The sequence below is a fragment of the Cryptomeria japonica genome, chromosome 8 (genome assembly GCF_030272615.1).
Source record: "Cryptomeria japonica chromosome 8, Sugi_1.0, whole genome shotgun sequence".
Lineage (NCBI taxonomy): Eukaryota > Viridiplantae > Streptophyta > Pinopsida > Cupressales > Cupressaceae > Cryptomeria > Cryptomeria japonica.
The window spans coordinates 580,242,322-580,260,931 of NC_081412.1; the positions used below are offsets into that span (position 1 = coordinate 580,242,322).

Sequence of the window (18,610 nt, forward strand, 5' to 3'; positions counted from 1 at the left end):
ACAAATGGAGAAAAAACAATGCTCAAAACAAATGCAGGTCACAAGGATTTCTTGAAACATTGCAACAACCATTACTAATTTATTATATTATATTTAATGTTCAATGTCATTATATTTTCAGAATTTCTATAAATTATTAAATTATATTTAAAAGAAATTGGCGTCTCCAAGTACCCACGTCTCCTATTTTGAAAAAATAGCAGTACCAGAACCAGAACCAGTCTCCAAAGTCTCCAAGTACCCCCGTACCCATGCAACCTTGGTAATAACATTTATCAGTGGCATTCTGCCTTACAAATTCCAAGAACTCAATCAGAGAAAAACAATCCACAATACCCAAGAGAATAATCAGAACAACTCATGCCTGAAAGAACTGACTATTAATTAGGAAGCCAGAACTGAATGAACCCAATATAATTAACATTGTCCTTACAGCCATTAAAGAAACTGCATAATATTCAAAATGGCAACATGCACCTTGAGCATTCCAACAACCTACCTTGGAAATCAAAAAGACTCTAAAATAACCAGGAGAATTAGTCAGAGTGAACAATTCCATAATAAGACACCATAAAAGGCCATAATAAGGAAAAACATATTTTTCTCAGAACAACAATGCTTAATACATTAGTGAAATGATACCAAATACAGAAAAAGAAAATGAATCAGAACGCCTCCAAAAGGCAAAGTAGAACATCAATTCAATTTTGTTTTGCTTGGAACAAATTTGGAACCAAATCTATTACCCAAAATCATAGATTTTCTCTAAACTAAAAATATCTTAAGCCTTGTTAGTATTCATGATCTTTAATTCAGAAATATAACTGTTGCCATTGAAAACTCATCAAAAACAAGGGATCCATGATCTTTAATTCAGAAATATAACTGTTGCCATTGAAAACTCATCAAAAACAAGGGATCCAATAATATAGAACATATCATTCACATATCCAGAAGCCAGAAATATAAACTATTTTCTAAACATCAAAACTCAACAAAATCTGTAATGTCCCTACAAACTATTATTTCTAGTCTTCTAACATTAATCTGCAAAAGGGAAATAAGAACATTACTTGCAAGTTATAAAGGCAGCAATTTATTCTTCTCATCAATTGTAACTCAATTTTTAATTGAAGTATTTTGATTGTAAAGCACAGATGAAAAATTCATCCTTTGTCCATACTCTACACAAATAATAAAATTCGAAAATCCCCTTGCCTTGCAAGACCCAATGCTGACAAATTTATCATTCCTTCTTTCCTACTCCATGAGACATATTGTAAATGCCACGGCCCTGCAGAAAGATGTAGCAAATGGTTCCTTAGTCCTTCAAAAGATAATCTATGCACACAAACAAAGCTAGATATTGCACAATTTTGAGATTTTCACGAATTATAACTAAATTGGAAAGTTAGAACAGAAATTAGTATATGTCAGATACGTGTTTGTGTCTGTGTCTGTCTATATACAAAATTGACAAATTCTTAAGGTGCATAATAAATGCCAGATTCTGCGATTTGTATTGGCAATCTCAGTCTTCATTTTCTACTTCTCTTCCAGCTTATTTTTATGTCCACCAAGCCAGTCTAGTTTTGAAAAGTCGGTAATTGCCAATTGCTCAGCCTTTAAACCGATTGTCAAGATATCAAATGGACATAAGCCTTCTCAGTACTTATTTTCAGTCATCTTGTAAACACTAACGCAATCACAATAGACTATTAGTGAGCTTGTCATAATGCCCACCTAGACAACAATGCAATTGCAATGGTGACCCGATCACAACTGCAATCACAGTAGTGAACTGGTTACAACCATAATTGCAGTAGAGTCCATGCATAACGAACCATTGCTAAAGGATTAAAAGCCACCCCCTATGGTGATTTTGAATGGCTATCAAATGCATCAACTCCTTTCAAAACTAATTACTCATCTTTGGATTTCAAATAACTTATTATTTTACCAACTATCACCTACCATTCTTAAATTTAGTGATAAACACTCCAATCACGGAAGTGAAGTCATAGAGCAGATTAAGGGCAAATAACTCCAAATTGAGCAGTTGTTTGACTGCAAACTAACTCCCCTTCGCATGGTCAATCGGAGCTTCTTGGGGCATAAAATGAGGAATGCCCATTTGGAAAATGAAAATAAACAAGATTACCAGGAGACGGGGGGTACTTGGAGACATTGGAACCTGGTACCAGTACAGCTAATTTTAAAAAATAGGAGGCATGGGTACTTGGAGACGCCAATTTATTTAATATAATTTAATAATTTCCATAAAATATCATGATATAGAAGTTTAGAGCTTTGAAAACAAGAACCCTGATAGTGCATCTCTTATGGGCCCATGTCACTAACTATGCAAACACTGGGAGACGTTTATTATATTTATTTTATTATGCCAAAAAACTAAGTTGCCAGATTCTTTTGTGCAACTGCTGGGTTGTGGTTTGGTTCGCCCTAAATTCTGGTTCGTTGGAAATTCGCCCAGGGTTCGTATTTTGCCATGTGGGTTTGATCAGCAGGACCCAGGGAGAATTTTGACACTTTTCCAGAGAATTTTGACCCCGGCTGCAAACCCAAGGAGAATTTGGGCAATCTGACACCTTTTTTTTTTGTTTTCTTTGTGATTCTTCTGTCTTGCAAATTCAAAAGCGTGTATTTTTCAGAGGGAAAAGAATAGTGATAACACTCACCCTATACTAGGTGCATGAACAACAAATTTGATTCAGATTTTGAACTGTTTATAATTTAAATCTATTATAGTTGTGTTTCTTGTGTGTTTAATTCATTACAAACAGCTACTCACTGTCATGTCATTTTCTCTTCAAACTGGGTGTGTGTCTATGTAAGCTCTAATGGGTTAGGACAATTAAAAGAAAGCCTAGGGTTATTACATTGCTATTAGAGACAGCAAACTTGCTAGCCTTTTGAGTATGTGTTGTGTATACAGCTAAGCATGGGCCTTGGAAAGAAGCCAGAAGATGAGTCACGATAGTTAGGGTCTGGAATTGAAGGTAGGAGTAAGAAGATGTTGGATTGGGATGAGGATTGGAGAGCCTTCATGCAAATACAACAAATAGCACATAGCTAGGAACAAATGGCAAAACAACAAGAGCAAACAACACAAATACTTCTTCAAATGTTGTAAAACATGAACAATTCTAACAATTCCACCAAATCTATACAAAATAATGAAGTAGAAGGTATTAAGTCAAATAAAATTGTCGACCTACATAGCCTATATTCTTTGAATCTTTCCTAGAGTTGAGTTGACACAAGAAGACGAAGAGTTGAATCCAATAGAAAATGATTTCAATGCTTGCATTTATTTATATTCAAAACTTGATCTAGATGTTAGATGTCAAATCCCATTTGTATATATTTGCTGCTGTATATATGTATATATTTTTTATTTTTTATTTTTATATGTTTTTGTACGAATGAACCCAAAGCGAACCCAAACCCACCCCCAAAAAAAATGAACGAATTTGCGAACCGAATTTCGAACCAGAATCCAATTCCAAACCAGGACCAGCAGCTAAGCCAAAAAATAATAAATAAAGAATAAACTTAATTTCACTTGAATTTTGAAACCATAAATATATTGCCTAAAAATAAAAACTAAATTCATAAAGATATATTATTATATTAATGAATTTAAAATATCATGTCAAATTTAAAACTATTAAATAAAAATATAAATGATAAAATTTAATTATTATTATATAATATATTATAACTAAGTGTATTATGGTCCCAAACCATGGATAAAACACATCCACGGCATATTTGCTTCCATGGTGTAATCCACTTTGAGCACTCATTTAATTTAAATGATTGTTTTTGGACGCTAAATCAAACAATGCCCCGAAAATGGCATCCAAATTTGAAATCAAAATAATGAAATATTAACCGGCAGCTAAAGAAAATGCAAGTCAAAATAAAAATATTATAGATTGTCCTGTGTCTATCCTGCATTTCATATCCATTCCGCATTTTATTTTATGTGGTCTTTTTACATTAGGGTTTTTGCGCATATTTTAGCAATTTTTTCAAAACATTTTATTCTTTCCCATCGTGAGATGCTCCAGTTGCAACCAGAGATGGCAGGAAACTTGACGCCGAGTGTCCAAATGTTACACAGCGACTCCTGAAATGTTTCTGGTACCGGAGACACATTCCAGTACCCAAGACACATCCTAGGGGTCCGGAAACCATCTCCCAGAAATCTTGAAAATAAATAATCTCCTAGCAAAAACTTATGAACACGGCCAATCATCATGCATCTAAATCTTGAACTTTGCTGCCCCTCAAAGTACTAGAGTATATATATATATATATATATATATATAGAGAGAGAGAGAGAGAGAGAGAGAGAGAGAGAGAGAGATAATAATAAATGTTAAAATAATCTTAAAAGAGAGAGAGAGAGAGAGAGTAATAATAATAAATGTTTAAATAATCTTAAAACTTATCATGTTACCAAATTTCACCTACCATTCTTAAATCTAGGAGTAAACACTCTAGTCACAATAGTGAAGAAAGGCCTTAACAGCAGATTAAGGACAAATAACTCCAAACTTAGGAGTTGTCAATTATGTTTGGGGGATTTCAATCTTCAATCTTTTCTCCGTTCTTTATTACATAAGGGTTTTTGCGCATATTTTAGCAATTTTTTCAAAACATTTTATTCTTTCCCATCGTGAGATGCTCCAGTTGCAACCAAAGACAGCAGGAAACTTGACACCGAGTGTCCAAATGTTACACAGCGACTCCTGACATGTTTCCAGTACTGGAGACGCATTCCAGTACCCAAGACACATCCGAGGGGTCCAGAAACACATCTCCCAGTAATCTTGAAAATAAATGATCTCCTAGCAAAAACTTATGAACACTGCCAATCATCATGCATCTAAATCTTGGAACTTTGTTGCCCCTCAAAGTACTAGAGGATGGATATATATATATATATATATATAGAGAGAGAGAGAGAGAGAGAGTAATAATAATAAATGTTTAAATAATCTTAAAACTTATCATGTTACCAAATTTCACCAACCATTCTTAAATCTAGGAGTAAACACTCTAGTCACAATAGTGAAGAAAGGCCTTAAAGCAAATTAAGGGCAAATAACTCCAAACTTAGGAGTTGTCAACTATGTTTGGGGGATTTCGATCTTCGATCTTTCCTCCTCCTTTAGTTATTACTTTAGATCCATTACTAGCATGTGTGTGAATAGCACTTCTTCGTCGTCATCTTCCAGAGGAGCTACATAGGCTAGTTGTTTATTTGGGTTTTTTCTTCTTCCCTATTTCAAATCAATATTAAATCTGGGTGTAATGTCCCTTTTTGTAAATGCCCTAGTTTTTTGCCCTAAAATCACAAATCCTAGTTGAGATCCACAAGAATTATTATTTCAAATCAAATCAGTTACTAATATCTGTATGCCTGAATCTGATTATATCAGGTCTGCCCCTGTTCGATCTCTTGCTGCTCATAGAGTCTGAAATTAACTACTCGTGAACTCTGAAATAATCTGCTCATAGTCTTCACACATTTCTGCTCATAAATGTTCCTTAGATCTGCTCTAAGGTCTGCTTATTATACCTTGAATAGATATGATATTCAATGGAATGCTTATAATCTACTGTATTAATATATTTATATGTTGGATGTAATAGGCCTGCTCTTATTTGTAAAATCCTCCTGCTTTTAGTTGGTCTGATCTGATTCAGTTCCTTCCTTGATGCCCTTCCTTGGGGAAATTGTTCTACTTTTATATCTTTCCTTTGGGGCAGGGACATACCTCTTCACACACGCCTTTTCCCTTGGCAAGAGTTGTGCCCTTTCAGATTGAGTGCTTGACTTAACAAGTCTTAGGTGCACTTTAATGGACACCATATCCCATTAGGCACAGATTAGAGGTATGCGGACAATGTGAACCAAATTGATTGCTATCTCTTCACCGCAAGATACAGATTAGATGCCTTACACATAACATTGAGCTCTCTTGACTACAATCTGCCCAGTGGTATAGTAAAATTCAAGAGTACTGTATGGAATGATATATACAACATAGAGGGAGTACTTTTCGCCTATAGTTAGCTACTATTGAAAATTCACTATTACAAGGCAATCAATTTAAATATTGTGCATGTATGTGTATCCTAGTCATTTTATCAAATTATTTAAAAATCAAAACCTACTGTAGAAAATCTGACGATGGAAGGGAGCTTGCACTACCATGTTTAAAACTGTATAGTGAAATGTTGTTATAGTACCATCCTAGAGTTACCAAATTTAAGATTTGACAAGGACAATAGTTTCTCTAATAATGTCATAATTACTATGCTAGGAAAGCAAATTGAAAACGTTAAGAATCACACAAATGCTTAACCATCTCTGCAAACTTACCTTGTGTATGTCTAAAATGAATTAAATGTCTACAAGTTCAAATTGGGCAATAATTATATACACAGCATTATTATCATGCAAAACTAACTATTATGCAACACTTAACCTCTAAAATTCTGTCTAGAACCATGCTTTAGGATATGTAACTCACGGGTAGTGGTAAAAACATAACAAAATTTCTTAGGCAATGAGTATAGATTTCCTTTGTGAAAGTAATTATTTTCTTTTTGTTAGATCTCGCAACTCTGCAAGTTAAATTTTATTTTTCTTTTACCTCAGTCTTACAAATGCTAATCAAATAGCTGTATTGGGCTCCACATGAACCACTATCACGGTAGAGATAGGCTGATGAGCTATATGCCTTCAACTATTAGGAAAAAAGCAGATGGGTGGGCAAGCTGATTGCATTTGGTTGCCTTGCAGAAAGAATGTACATCTGGCGTTATACCAGGAGTAAATAACACTTGCTTGAACATTATATTACCCGCCTTCCTCTTTATGAATAGCTGAAGAGGGTTTTTCTGTCTAGAAGGCTGCATATTTGTAGCTGATTAAAACCATCATCAGCCAAAGATAGAATTGAGGATCGCATGGGTGTAATTAACAAACTCAACTATGGCAGATGATTTTTTGAGAAAAATTGATGTCTAAGTTTCTTTCTCAAATGATCACAGCAGTAAGCTGGGAGGTCATTTAGCAGATGTGAAATCAGAGGTAGAATTGTTGAACAATGCCCCTCCTCCCCTAAGGATGGGGACCCCATTCCAACCGATTGAAAACATTAGCACTGGGTTTGGTGGTTTCTGGTCTCTGAACCAGTAAGTTTTCTGTTGCTGCCATTTTTCTGTGCTTAGTTTGAGCTTGAGCAGACATTTGTTATTATTTCTTATTTTTTCATGGAGAAAGTGTGAAATTAAGAAGGTTTAGGGATCTTGGGCTGGGCTGACTTCCCATTCTGCAGTTGCCCATTTTTTGCAGAATTGTGTCATGTCTCCTCCGCTGGGAGAATAAAATATTAACTTATTTAAGGTGCTTTTTTTCTAAAAGGACTATATTATAAGTAATAATAAAATAATATTATAAATAATAATAATAAAATTAAATTTTAAGAAGAAACGCATTGCATCAAGTTCCTACCAATAGTGTGATTGTTTGTGTTAGTCTAAAGATTTAATTAGTGCTACTAAAGAATTTGGTTTAGACTGCAAAGAAGGATTTGCTTACTAATTTGTCAGAAATCACTATTTTTTTCAAATTGTCTAAAGATTAGGAAATTTATAATTTTTTTAAGTTTTAAACTTTTGAGGATCAAAATACCAAAAGATGGTACACCAATAAAAATATACAAATATGAAAAAAAATTACAATACAAATATATCCAAAACAATTTAATATATTAAAAAATATATCAGAAAAATTCATATGTAGATGGTGAATTCAAATTAACAAAATAATTGCAAATTGCTAAATTGTAGGTATTAATAAAATTTAAATTAAATTATTTTGCCCCCATGCCATACCTATAACACTATTCAAAAAATTAATAGGGATAACAATTTAAGTACAAAATTTAAAGCATTACTACTTTTTTATAAAAATTGAATGATACATTAGTTTTGCAATGACCATTTCTAAAATCAACCAGTAATTTAAGTACAAAATTTAAAGCATTACAACTTTTTTATAAAAATTGAATGACAAATTAATTTTCTAATGACCATTTCTAAAAATCAACCAATAAGAAATATACAATAAAGTCAAGATATGACCTATACAGTAGTGAACGAAAGACAGATAAATGACATTTTTACAATCATTTCAAATAATCAATTAAATATAACTATAGGAATTTGTTCAAAAATTTTAATTCTATGTTATGACTGGTTAAATTATTAAAAGAAATTGAATGCATAAGTATCCCTGCCTTGGCAGGAACTACTAATAAATTATTATAAATCTCCTTGGGCCAACTCATTTTGTTTCACGGATGGCACCAACTCATTTTCAATCTGGAGCCAACTAAACTTTTGTTTTATCAAAGAGCCAATAGGTATAAAAGAGGGAACATTCTGACATTTATCATCATCCAACCATCATTTCTCAATCATTATCAAACTTGAAGAAGTTTGAAACTCTGTTTTGGGATGCAATCCCCAAAACCCTATTAAGGTTAGGCCACAAACCCTACCTGATTTTCAGTGCAAATTCCACTGTACTGGAGTTTGTGTTTGTGCTTAACTCTAAAATTGCATCTACAGATCTGCCCAAGTCCAAATTCCTCAAGAAGTACATCAGATTATTTGAGGATTGACAACATTTAGTCTGCGCACATCTTCAGTCCTGGATCTTGCCACCCTGGACCAGAAAACCTGTTTCAGCCACCCTGGACCAGAAAACCTGTTTCAGATTAGCACTTCATGTCATCATGTCACACCAGTGGAAGGAGTGAACCATCATCAGCAGGTGAAATCTGAGTTTGTGCACAGCAACCATCAATTGGAAGCATCAAATCTTACATCAGATTAGTGGTATTACATTAGTTGATTTGGTATTGAGGGAAGGCCAGAAGAACAACTCAAATCTGCAAATTTCACACTAGGGTTTCAACAACCAAAATGTCTTTTTGATTCAAAAAAGGTGCCTGAAATTTCAGTAATAATAAGTTTCTCTAATTCGGTGAATTCTCCTCAGATCTATGAATTAGTTGCTCACGAAATTGTGTGCCAAATTGTGAAGAGTAGAAACAGTGAACTGAAAATATCATTAACAGCTGCAACTTGTAAGTGCAGAAATAATTCTGTTTTACAGTCATATTTGTGTTTTTTGAATTCTGTTGTGTTACTTCTGTGAAGACCAAAATAAATATAAATCTGGTATTCACATTGTGGAATTTTCAATTCACTGAAGATCAGTTACAATTTCTTATATTTCTCATGTAACTTGCTAAATATGCGTTATATGTCCAGAACATGGACAAACCTAAATAATAACAGCAAAACGTGGTAGTTTGTTTTCTGCCCTAGGTTATTACAGTGGTATCAGAGCAGTGTGTCCTGCCAGCCTGCAAGGCTGATTCTTTATTCTGAATTTAGTCAAAGAGATCTGGGAATTTAGGAGAGAGACCATTGAGTGGTGAGCTAAATTCTTACCCAAGAAAGAAGGCATCGATCCTATTCAAAAGCTATTGCTAAAATACGAAAGGATCAATAAAGGTACCCACTTGAAGCCACCAAAAAATCTTTGACCAATATCAAGGAATGTCGGATGAAATCGAATCCATACTTCCTTTTGATGATTATTTGAGATGTCTTGAACAGAGAAATACGGATAAAAGAAAGACTTTATGACTACATGAGATGAAAGAGTAAAGAAGAGAAAGATTTAGAAATTGCTAAAGAGGAGATCAAGGAGCAAGAGCCCAAAACATCATTCCTGATAGAAGAGCCCAAGATGATGGAACCTAAAACAATGAATGGTGCATCAGGGCCAAAATTACAAGAGGTCAAAAAAGAAGTTGTGATAGTAAAGCAGGGCAAAAAATCAAAGCTACGAAGAAGAGGAACCCTACAAGCAAGTTGAAGGTGAAGATTCCTTGTTAATTTCTAAAGATTGCATGTCCCTGCAAACAATCCATGAAGTGACAGTGGGAAAGACTCAATTTGTTGGGCACAAAGGCTTCAAGTTGACTGAAGAAGTGTCAATAATGACCAGCGATGTCCAAGAAACATCCACCCAATTTTCAAGTATCGAAGAAATAGAACCATGTAATGATGATTTGCAATGTTGTAAGTGATTGGACCATGTGATGATGATTTGCAAGATATTAGTTATGCTATTGCATTCTTCAACTAAAATTGACCCCCATAAGGAGGAATTGCAAGTATTGTTGCAGATTTTGTCATTGATGTCAAAATATAATTGTCAAGGCTTATGAAAAGATAATTGGAATGAAATACTAGTTAAGACTGCTGATTATCCATCAGATTTTGGTTGACAAATTTTGGCTTCTTGGTTGAGCTACTTGGTTGTGGTAGCCTGCTTGAGCTGCTTGAGCTACTTGCTTGTCTATTTGAGCTACTTGCCTACCTGCTTGAGCTACTTGCTTCTCTACTTGAGCTGCTTGGGTGTCTACTTGAGCTACTTGCCTCTTTGCTTAAGCTACCTGGATGTCTGGTTGAGCTAGTTGGCTGGCTACTTGAGCTGCTTGGTTGTCTACCTAAGCTGGCTGCCTGTCCACTTCACCTGCCAGCTTGGCTACTTGTCAGTGATGGAATTTTCAAACTCATAAACTATATGGGCATGCAATTGTGTATTGCTATGCATTATTAAAAAGGAGATTCATGGCATTAACTATATATGGTTTCTCTTCGCCATTTTGAAAAATAAATTGGAATGAATAGTTTGCAGCGCATAACGCATTGTGTAAGAAGCCTTGTGAATAATATTTATGGAGTCAGTTTATCTGCTTTTTATAAAGTTATGGTGCTTGAGTGGAGAGCTAAATATATTAAGTCTGTTATGTACGCCGATGTAATGTTTTGAGCTATCGCAGTAATTATAGGTGCTAGTTATGAGTCTGTAACAGAAGAGTAGTAAAAAGGTGATGGAGGGGATTTGCGGATGGTGTACGTTTTAAGCTGTCGCAGTAATTATAAGTGCTAGTTATGTGTCTATGACTAAGTGTAGTAAAAAATGTGGAGGGGATTTGCAGATGGTGTTAATACAAGGATATCGCATTTTACGGTCTTTCCATCTTTCTAATGAATTCATTCAAAAAAGGTATTTGGAGGACTTACATATAGTCGGAAAAAAAAAATTGTCTTGTTGCCACAACTCAAAAAAAAGACATCTCCATGCCAGTAAGGGGATTGATGGGATATCTCTGGTTGCCACTAATATTACTGAGCTGGGAATATTTTTGTCGGGACTAATTTCAGTCTGGTTCAAAGGGCACATCTTAAGGTTTTAATTGCAGCTGTGCCTTTTTCTTAAAAAGAAAAGTCAGCATTAGTTCTGATCAAGGCCGGCTGTTATGTGTTGAGCTGACTAAAAAGAAAAAGTAGTGTACTTTTTGTGGCCGCAAGCATACATTCATTGATTCATCTACTGCCAAAATAAACAGAGATGTCATATTTGTTTCAGTGATTTCTGGGTTTCATTTTGAGTATGTACTCTATCTGGGGATGGTGCTTCAGTTGTTCGGAGTTGGTGTTTCAAAGAGGGTTGGTGCTCTCGTTTGTAATCTGGGTTGGTGCCCATTTTTTTTAATATAAGTTTTGTATGTCATGGTTTTTTACCCGAAAGGGTTTTCCAAGATAAAATTTGGTGTTTATGTCTTCATGGTTGCTCTCTTTAAGTATTTATGTTGTTTCATGCTTTTGAAGGCTTAAAAATCTAAAATACTAATTCACACCCCCCCCCACTCTCAATATTTTCTATATGCCTATAAGGATCCCTTTATTCAAGTTCAAAGACATTCACATGCAATGGTGTGAGGTCTGGGAGACTATGTCTTTGATGGAGCTACTCCCACCATTGGTTGTAATTTCTCCATCCCTCATATGTGGATAGAATGGTTAAGCTTGACCATGAGCAAGCATGAGGTATGTGGTGACTTATATTTTAGGACTAACATGTTGACACATCCTCTTAATAAGACCTCATGGGTTTATAGGATGCTTGATGAAGATCTGCAAAATGATAAGAGTCACTCACTCAAAATGCACATTGAAGGACAATGGAAACATTCAACATATTGTCACCTTACCACACTTGAGGACTAAATGAAGATACTTACTTCAGGGTATTTGATGCTAGAAGAAGGTAAGCAAAATAAGTGCCATTTCGTTATATAATATTTTGTAACTAAGTTTGGTAAGGCATTGTGGGTATCAAGCTAAAAGCAAGTTGAGAGGTTTATGAAAGATAAGGCACTACACATTCCTAGCACCATGAAGGCGAGACAATTGATCAGTCTTTGGGGTGAACAAGAGATGTGCCAAGATTTTTATATCATGGGTCTTGGAGAGATCAACAAAACATGGAGATTGCACAGGGAGCATTTTATGGGAAAGTTCGTCATGAAATTGAAAACCAAAAGCAAAGCTGTAGAGCTACAAGACATCAAAGAGGAAACCCCAAGTGAATCATGACAAGGGGAAGGTAACATCAGTAGGCAGCGATCACCACCTAATCCAAAGGTGAGTCCTATTTCGGTGATTATACTTGGCTGAAATTTGACTGGCATCCCATGGTGATTAAATTTCCGGGGTTGCCATTGACTACAGGGTGTCATCATTAGCTGAAGAAGAGTTCAAGGGAAGATACTTCATTATGATAATGTTTGGTTTGTCTTGGATGCATTTGCAAAATGGAAATTTCTTGTTGAGAGTCACCAACTAAAAATCATAGGGACAAGTACTGGCTGCAAGATACATGAACCAAAGGGCCACCATGAGAATGGTCTCCAACCTTAGATTTGCTGCCGACAATGCTGCAAATATGCAAATGGGGGAAATTAACCCTGCAAATGTCACAAGAAAAAAAATATTGTCAATGATGATAATGTATTCAGTACAGACATTTTTTACTATGATTCCAAAAATGTGCTGAAACCAGATATGTTGGTGTTGACTATGCTTTGAATATAAACACAGGTTATATCATTTCCCTGGCTATTACAGTAGTAAAGAGTGCTGTCAATCTTGTGAATGGTTTGGAAGATGTTAATAATAATTTTAAAATGGTGTTGGAATGAGATGCTATTGTTGATGATACTGTGAATATAAGAACAAGAGGTATCAACCAGGGAGATGCGGTTGAGTGGAGTAGGTTGGGAGCAGTAAATAATGAGTTTGGATCCATCGATGTGATGAACTCAGAAACAATTGCTATTGACAGTGCCATGGATACGCTAACAGTGATATTGGCTATTCTGGTGCGATTGAAAAGAATCATAATACCATGCAGCCAATGGCTTGGAAGCACTTCATGTTGTCAATGTCACTAGTAATATGCTGTAATTAGAGATTGTTAGTTTTGACAGTGCTGAGAATATAAAAACAAGAAACATAAATGTCCACTTGCAACTGATTTAGATATCATTGTTAATCCTGGGAACAAGTTAGTAGAAGACAACATTAATGAAGATGGCAGAAATGTACTGCAATTATATACTAAAAGTTTAACACATATGAAAACCAAGGATATCGAAGTTGACGTTGTGGTCGATGATGGTAATATGGTAATGAAGATGGCAGAAATGTACCAAAATTATATACTAAAAGTTCAACACACATGAAAATCAAGGATATCAAAGTTGACGTTGTGGTCGACAATGGCAATGTTGTAGATGTTGGGAATGTGTTGAGATCAAAGAATATCAATAATGACTCCATAATATGCTAAAACCGGAGACAGTAAATGTTGAGAGTGCTGCATATATGGACGCATGAGATATCAACTTTACACTGGTGACTGAAGTAGAAAGTGTTCCCTATGTTGACAAGGAGTTACAAACAGCTAAAGTCAAGAGCGACAATAAAAATTCCCTAAAATCGGATAATGTTTGTGTAAGAATCCTTCAAATGCAAAAGCATGGGATATCAACTCTAAAGTTGTGATTGAAAAAGATAGTGTTGACAATGATGGGAATGGGATAGAACCAAATGATGTTTACCAAGACTTCAAAAAACCTCTGGAACCAGATATTACTGCTGCTGATAGTGGTGGAAATGTCAAAATAGGGAATAGCATTGAAGTTGTCAAGCCAGATAGATCAGAGGCTAGTAAAAACATTGTCAATCCAGATTTTTTCAAAGAAAATCATATCAATACTGATTACTTCCATATTAGAAAATTCAAGCCATCTAGAACTCCAGAGGAAAATACATTCATTATTAGTGATGGTAAAAACAAACTCCAGTCATCAGCAGACTGTGAGCATGGCAACGACTACAAAGGCCAGCAAAAGGAAACCAAAACAAGAAGCCCTGAGAAGGATGAATCAGAAGAACAGAAGCACATAAGAAAGTCCCACAAAAAAAGGCTAGGGATTTCAGTTCTTGCTAGTAGAATAGCTATCATCAGCAGACTGTGAGCATGGCAATGACTAGAAGGCCAGCAAAAGGAAACTGAAACAAGAAGCCCTGAGAAGGATGAATCAGAAGAACAGAAGCACATAAGAAAGTCCCACAAAAAAAGGCTAGGGATTTCTGTTCTTGCTAGTAGAATAGCAATTCGAATACCCATGGGTACGATATGATTGTGGGACAAGTAACAAGACGAGTTGCCAGTCAAATTATGGCCAAGTTTACAATCCATAATCAGTGATGAAGAATGGCTGCTAACCTTTATAACTCGGGTTCAAAGCAAAGTGGTGCAATGCTACACCCATGTTATAAAGATTCTACTCAGATTTTCCTTGTGCAGCTATGAAACAGCACTTTAGAGTATCATGATCTGAATTTGTAGATTCCAAGGCAAATTTCAGGAAACCAATCCAGATAGAGTAACTGCACATGATGCCAAAGCCTACACATGTTGATGAGATCATTGAGATGGCAAGGACCATGAGGAAACCCAATATTCCAAGGCAAATTTCATGAAACCAGTCCAGATAGAGTAACTGCACATGATGCCAAAGGCCCAAAGCTTACACATGTTAATGAGATCATTGAGATGGCAAAGACCACAAGGAAACCCAATTTAGTGAGTATTATATTACTGCTAAAGAAGATAGTTTATTTGCTATAGTACCCATGTAGTGCCCAAGATTGATGAGTATGAATCCATGTTATGCTGTCGTCATGAAGCGGATAGGGCTTCCAGATTTGTTATTGATTGAGGACAAGCAACATATGAATGGGAGGACTGTCATCTCCCCTCCACTGGGAGAAAAAAATATTAATTTACTTAAAAAAAAAATTAACACTGTATTATAAGAAATAATAATATTAATATTATATTTTGATAATAATAAATCCTCTTGGGCCAACTCACTTTGATTTTTGGGTGGCACCATCTTATTTTCAATTATGGTGCCAACACTTTTGTTTTATCAAGAGCCAACAGGTATTAAAAAGGGAACATTTAAACATTTACCATCATCCAACTATCATTTCTCAATCATTATCAAACTTGAAAAAGTTTGAAACAGTGTTTTAGAACAAAAACCTATTCAGGTCAGGACACAAACACTAACTAATTTTTGTTGAAATCCGATAGCTAGAATCGGATTATATGTGCAAAATTAATAAATATATATGAGCAAATTACTTACCTTGGGCTGGGCCCAAAATTGTACTATTGTAACTTGTAAAAGGCATCCAAAATCGAGCCTCATTAAGCGCTGAAGGCTAAATGTAACATGTTTGTAATTTGAACTCAAATTGGGCGCTGAAGGAAAATACGAATGTAATTTTAAATAGAACCCTAGCCGACTTGGAGAAAAATGTAAAGATGAATCTTGTATATAACAAGATTCATCTCAGTATCAATTCAATCATAATCAAGCAATCTTCTTCAAATAGTGAATTCTGATTTTACTACTCAGCGATAACGTTTGACTTCCAAGTTGGTGAATTGTCTTCCAAGTTAGCGAATTGTCTTCCAAATTAGCAAATTTATCTTCAAGATAGCGAAGTAGTCCTCAAGGTTGGCAATGTGATTCTCAAGGCTACCGAACTGGTTCCTAAGCTTAGCGAAGTCATCTCCAAGCTCCTGCAGTCATATCGAGTGTGCTGATTGATTTCCAGCAATGTCCATTCCTTGGAAAACTGAGACTTGATCAGCGAATTCATTCCAGCACTTCAGTGATCTGACTTAGTTGGATTGTGCCCTATCTGGTTAGCTAGATCAGATAAGCAATACTTGTAATTTTGCTCATATATATAAAGATTTATCTGGATCTTTGACGCTGGGTCTTTCCTCCAAGAGGGAGGTTTTCCCAGGGTATCTTTGGTGTTTTTTGTGTTATGTGTATGTTCATTTCATTTATTTTCTGTTAATTAATTAAATCTGATCACTAAATTAACAATTTTGAGTGCAAATTCCACTGTACTGGAGTTTATATTTGTGCTTAACTCTATATTTGCATCTACAGGTCTGTGCAAGGATAAATTGACCAAGAAGGACATCAGTATATCTGAAAATAGACAACATTTATTCTATGCACCTATTCTGTCCTGAATATTTCCACCCTGGACCAGCACAAATGTTTCAGGTTAGCACCTCATGTCATCACGTCACACCAAGGAATGAATCTTCATCACCAGGTGATATCTGAGTTTGTGCACAGCAACCATCAATTTGAAGCATCAAATCTTTCATCAGCTCAGGGGCAGGTTGCATTATTTCACATCTGACCATGAATCAACCCCACCTGGGCATAAATCTAGCCAGATCCAAAGCACGGATTGAGTTGATAATGAGGGAAGGACCAGAGGAACAAGTCAGATCTGCATATTTCGAGCTAGGGTTTCAAGTTTCAACAAACAGAATGTCTTTTTGATTCAACAAAGGTAACTGAAACTTCACAGAAACATCTGGATGTATTAATAATCGTTTGGGAAGACAGTATTAAGTTGTCTAGCTCAGTGAATTCTCCTCAGATCCATAAATTAGTTGCTCATGAAATTGAGAGCCAAATTGTGATGAGTAGAAACAGCAAACAGCATATACCATTAACAGTTGTAAGTGCAAAAATAATTTTTTTTTACAGTCATATTTGTGTTTTTTGAGTTCTGTTGTGTTACTTCTGAGTAGACTAACATAAATATAAACCTGGTGTTCATATTGTGGACTTTTTAAGTCACTGAAGATTAGTTACAATTTCTTAAATTACTGATGCAACTTACTAAGTATGCCCTATATGTCCAGAACTTGAGCAGCTCTAAATAATATCAGCGATATGCAGTTGTTTGTTTTCTGCCCTAGGGTTATTACAAATTGTACAATGTATAAGTAGTTTCTATTTTGTAAAATCTCTTGAAGCCATGAGTCAGGGCTGTGGCCAATAGGAACACATTTTAAACTTCGGACAAGAACCCCAAACAAAACCACTCTTTTATCTCTTTTTAAGAAGATGCAAACGTATTTAACCCAAAAAAAACAATTAATCATTATCCTTACAGAACAGAAAAAACTTAAAATTAATTAGGTCCAAAGAAAAGGCATACAATCATAGAAAGTGCTGTAACTGCAAGTGCAATTGGAATGGCCACAGAGGTTATCTTATCATAAGGCCCCTTCAAATACGTGTGTTTGTGAACGCTTTGGAAGAACTTTTGCTTGTTGTAAAGTTTCTCCCTTGGAGTGAAAGGTGGCTCAGTCATTTTTCCTTTGAGTTGAAAACCTGCAGGAAAAGAAACAACTAGTAAAGATCCCATTAACTGCATGCACAGAACGAAATAAATAAAGAAAGCAGTCAAACAAAGAGAAAGAACTGGATTGCAGACACAAAGACGCCTGGGGATTTGCTGGTTCAGTATTTTGGAATATGCTAAATTTAAGTTGAAACCCTTCTTATATTATGTTTCCTTGCTGGCTCTGTATTTTTCGATATGTCTCCGTATATCTCAACGATAAAGAAAAAGAAAACGACGAGAAAAGACAAAAAAGAGGGCTAGAGCGAAATGAACCGACGATTCAGAAAACGCAGTTAATTTATGGTAAAGTCGCCAAATTTGCAAGATCTCAGAACGCATTATTGTATAAGGATTTGAATGCGAACAGACGAGCAAATTTTTCAGATCCATGATAGCGTAAGGAAATTTTTTTCTTCATATTTGTAATCAAACAAGGATTTCTTCACATACCTCTTTTACTTTGATTTGGTCCTGCGCTTGGCTGAAAACGAAAAATGCCGATGGAAATAGGGCAAGGAAATTATTAATTTATAGGCGTGCTCTCAATTTTAGGATTTGTTTTTGAAGTTTTTTTTGTTTGGAATTTGATATAGGATGTGTATAATGTAATTTGTTTAAATCCCAGTAACAACTTTGTGGTTGTGTTTGCCAGCCTTCAATATTTTTAATAATAATAAAAATGATTTGAAAATAAAAATTCTAAAGAGAATTGTAATGGCTAAATTTGTATATTTATAATAATTATAATTATAATTGGCATTTTCGGTATATTCTTGAACAAATATAGACTCTTTTTGATATGTTTGAGCACCTCATCATCTCA

General features: G+C 35.2%; 1 protein-coding gene across 1 annotated transcript; it reads right to left on the reverse strand.

The window, feature by feature from the left end:
• Window positions 1–907: 907 nt before the first annotated feature.
• LOC131047783 (uncharacterized) lies at window positions 908–18,391 on the reverse strand. Its single transcript, XM_057981567.2, has 3 exons — window positions 18,238–18,391; window positions 17,599–17,774; window positions 908–1,294 (listed from the first exon to the last, which is right to left on the reverse strand). The coding sequence occupies exons 2-3, from the start codon at window positions 17,752–17,754 to the stop codon at window positions 1,247–1,249; spliced, it is 204 nt and encodes a 67-aa protein (XP_057837550.1). The 5' UTR covers window positions 17,755–17,774; window positions 18,238–18,391; the 3' UTR covers window positions 908–1,246.
• Between the last annotated feature and the right edge of the window lie 219 nt (window positions 18,392–18,610).

Excerpts from the sequence above, each read along its gene's own strand:
- LOC131047783 (XM_057981567.2), bottom strand. The coding sequence starts at position 17,754 with ATGACTGAGCCACCTTTCACTCCAAGGGAGAAACTTTACAACAAGCAA. Across the intron at positions 1,295-17,598 it reads TTACAGCACTTTCTATGATT|GGCCGTGGCATTTACAATAT; the intron begins GTATGCCTTTTC and ends ATCTTTCTGCAG.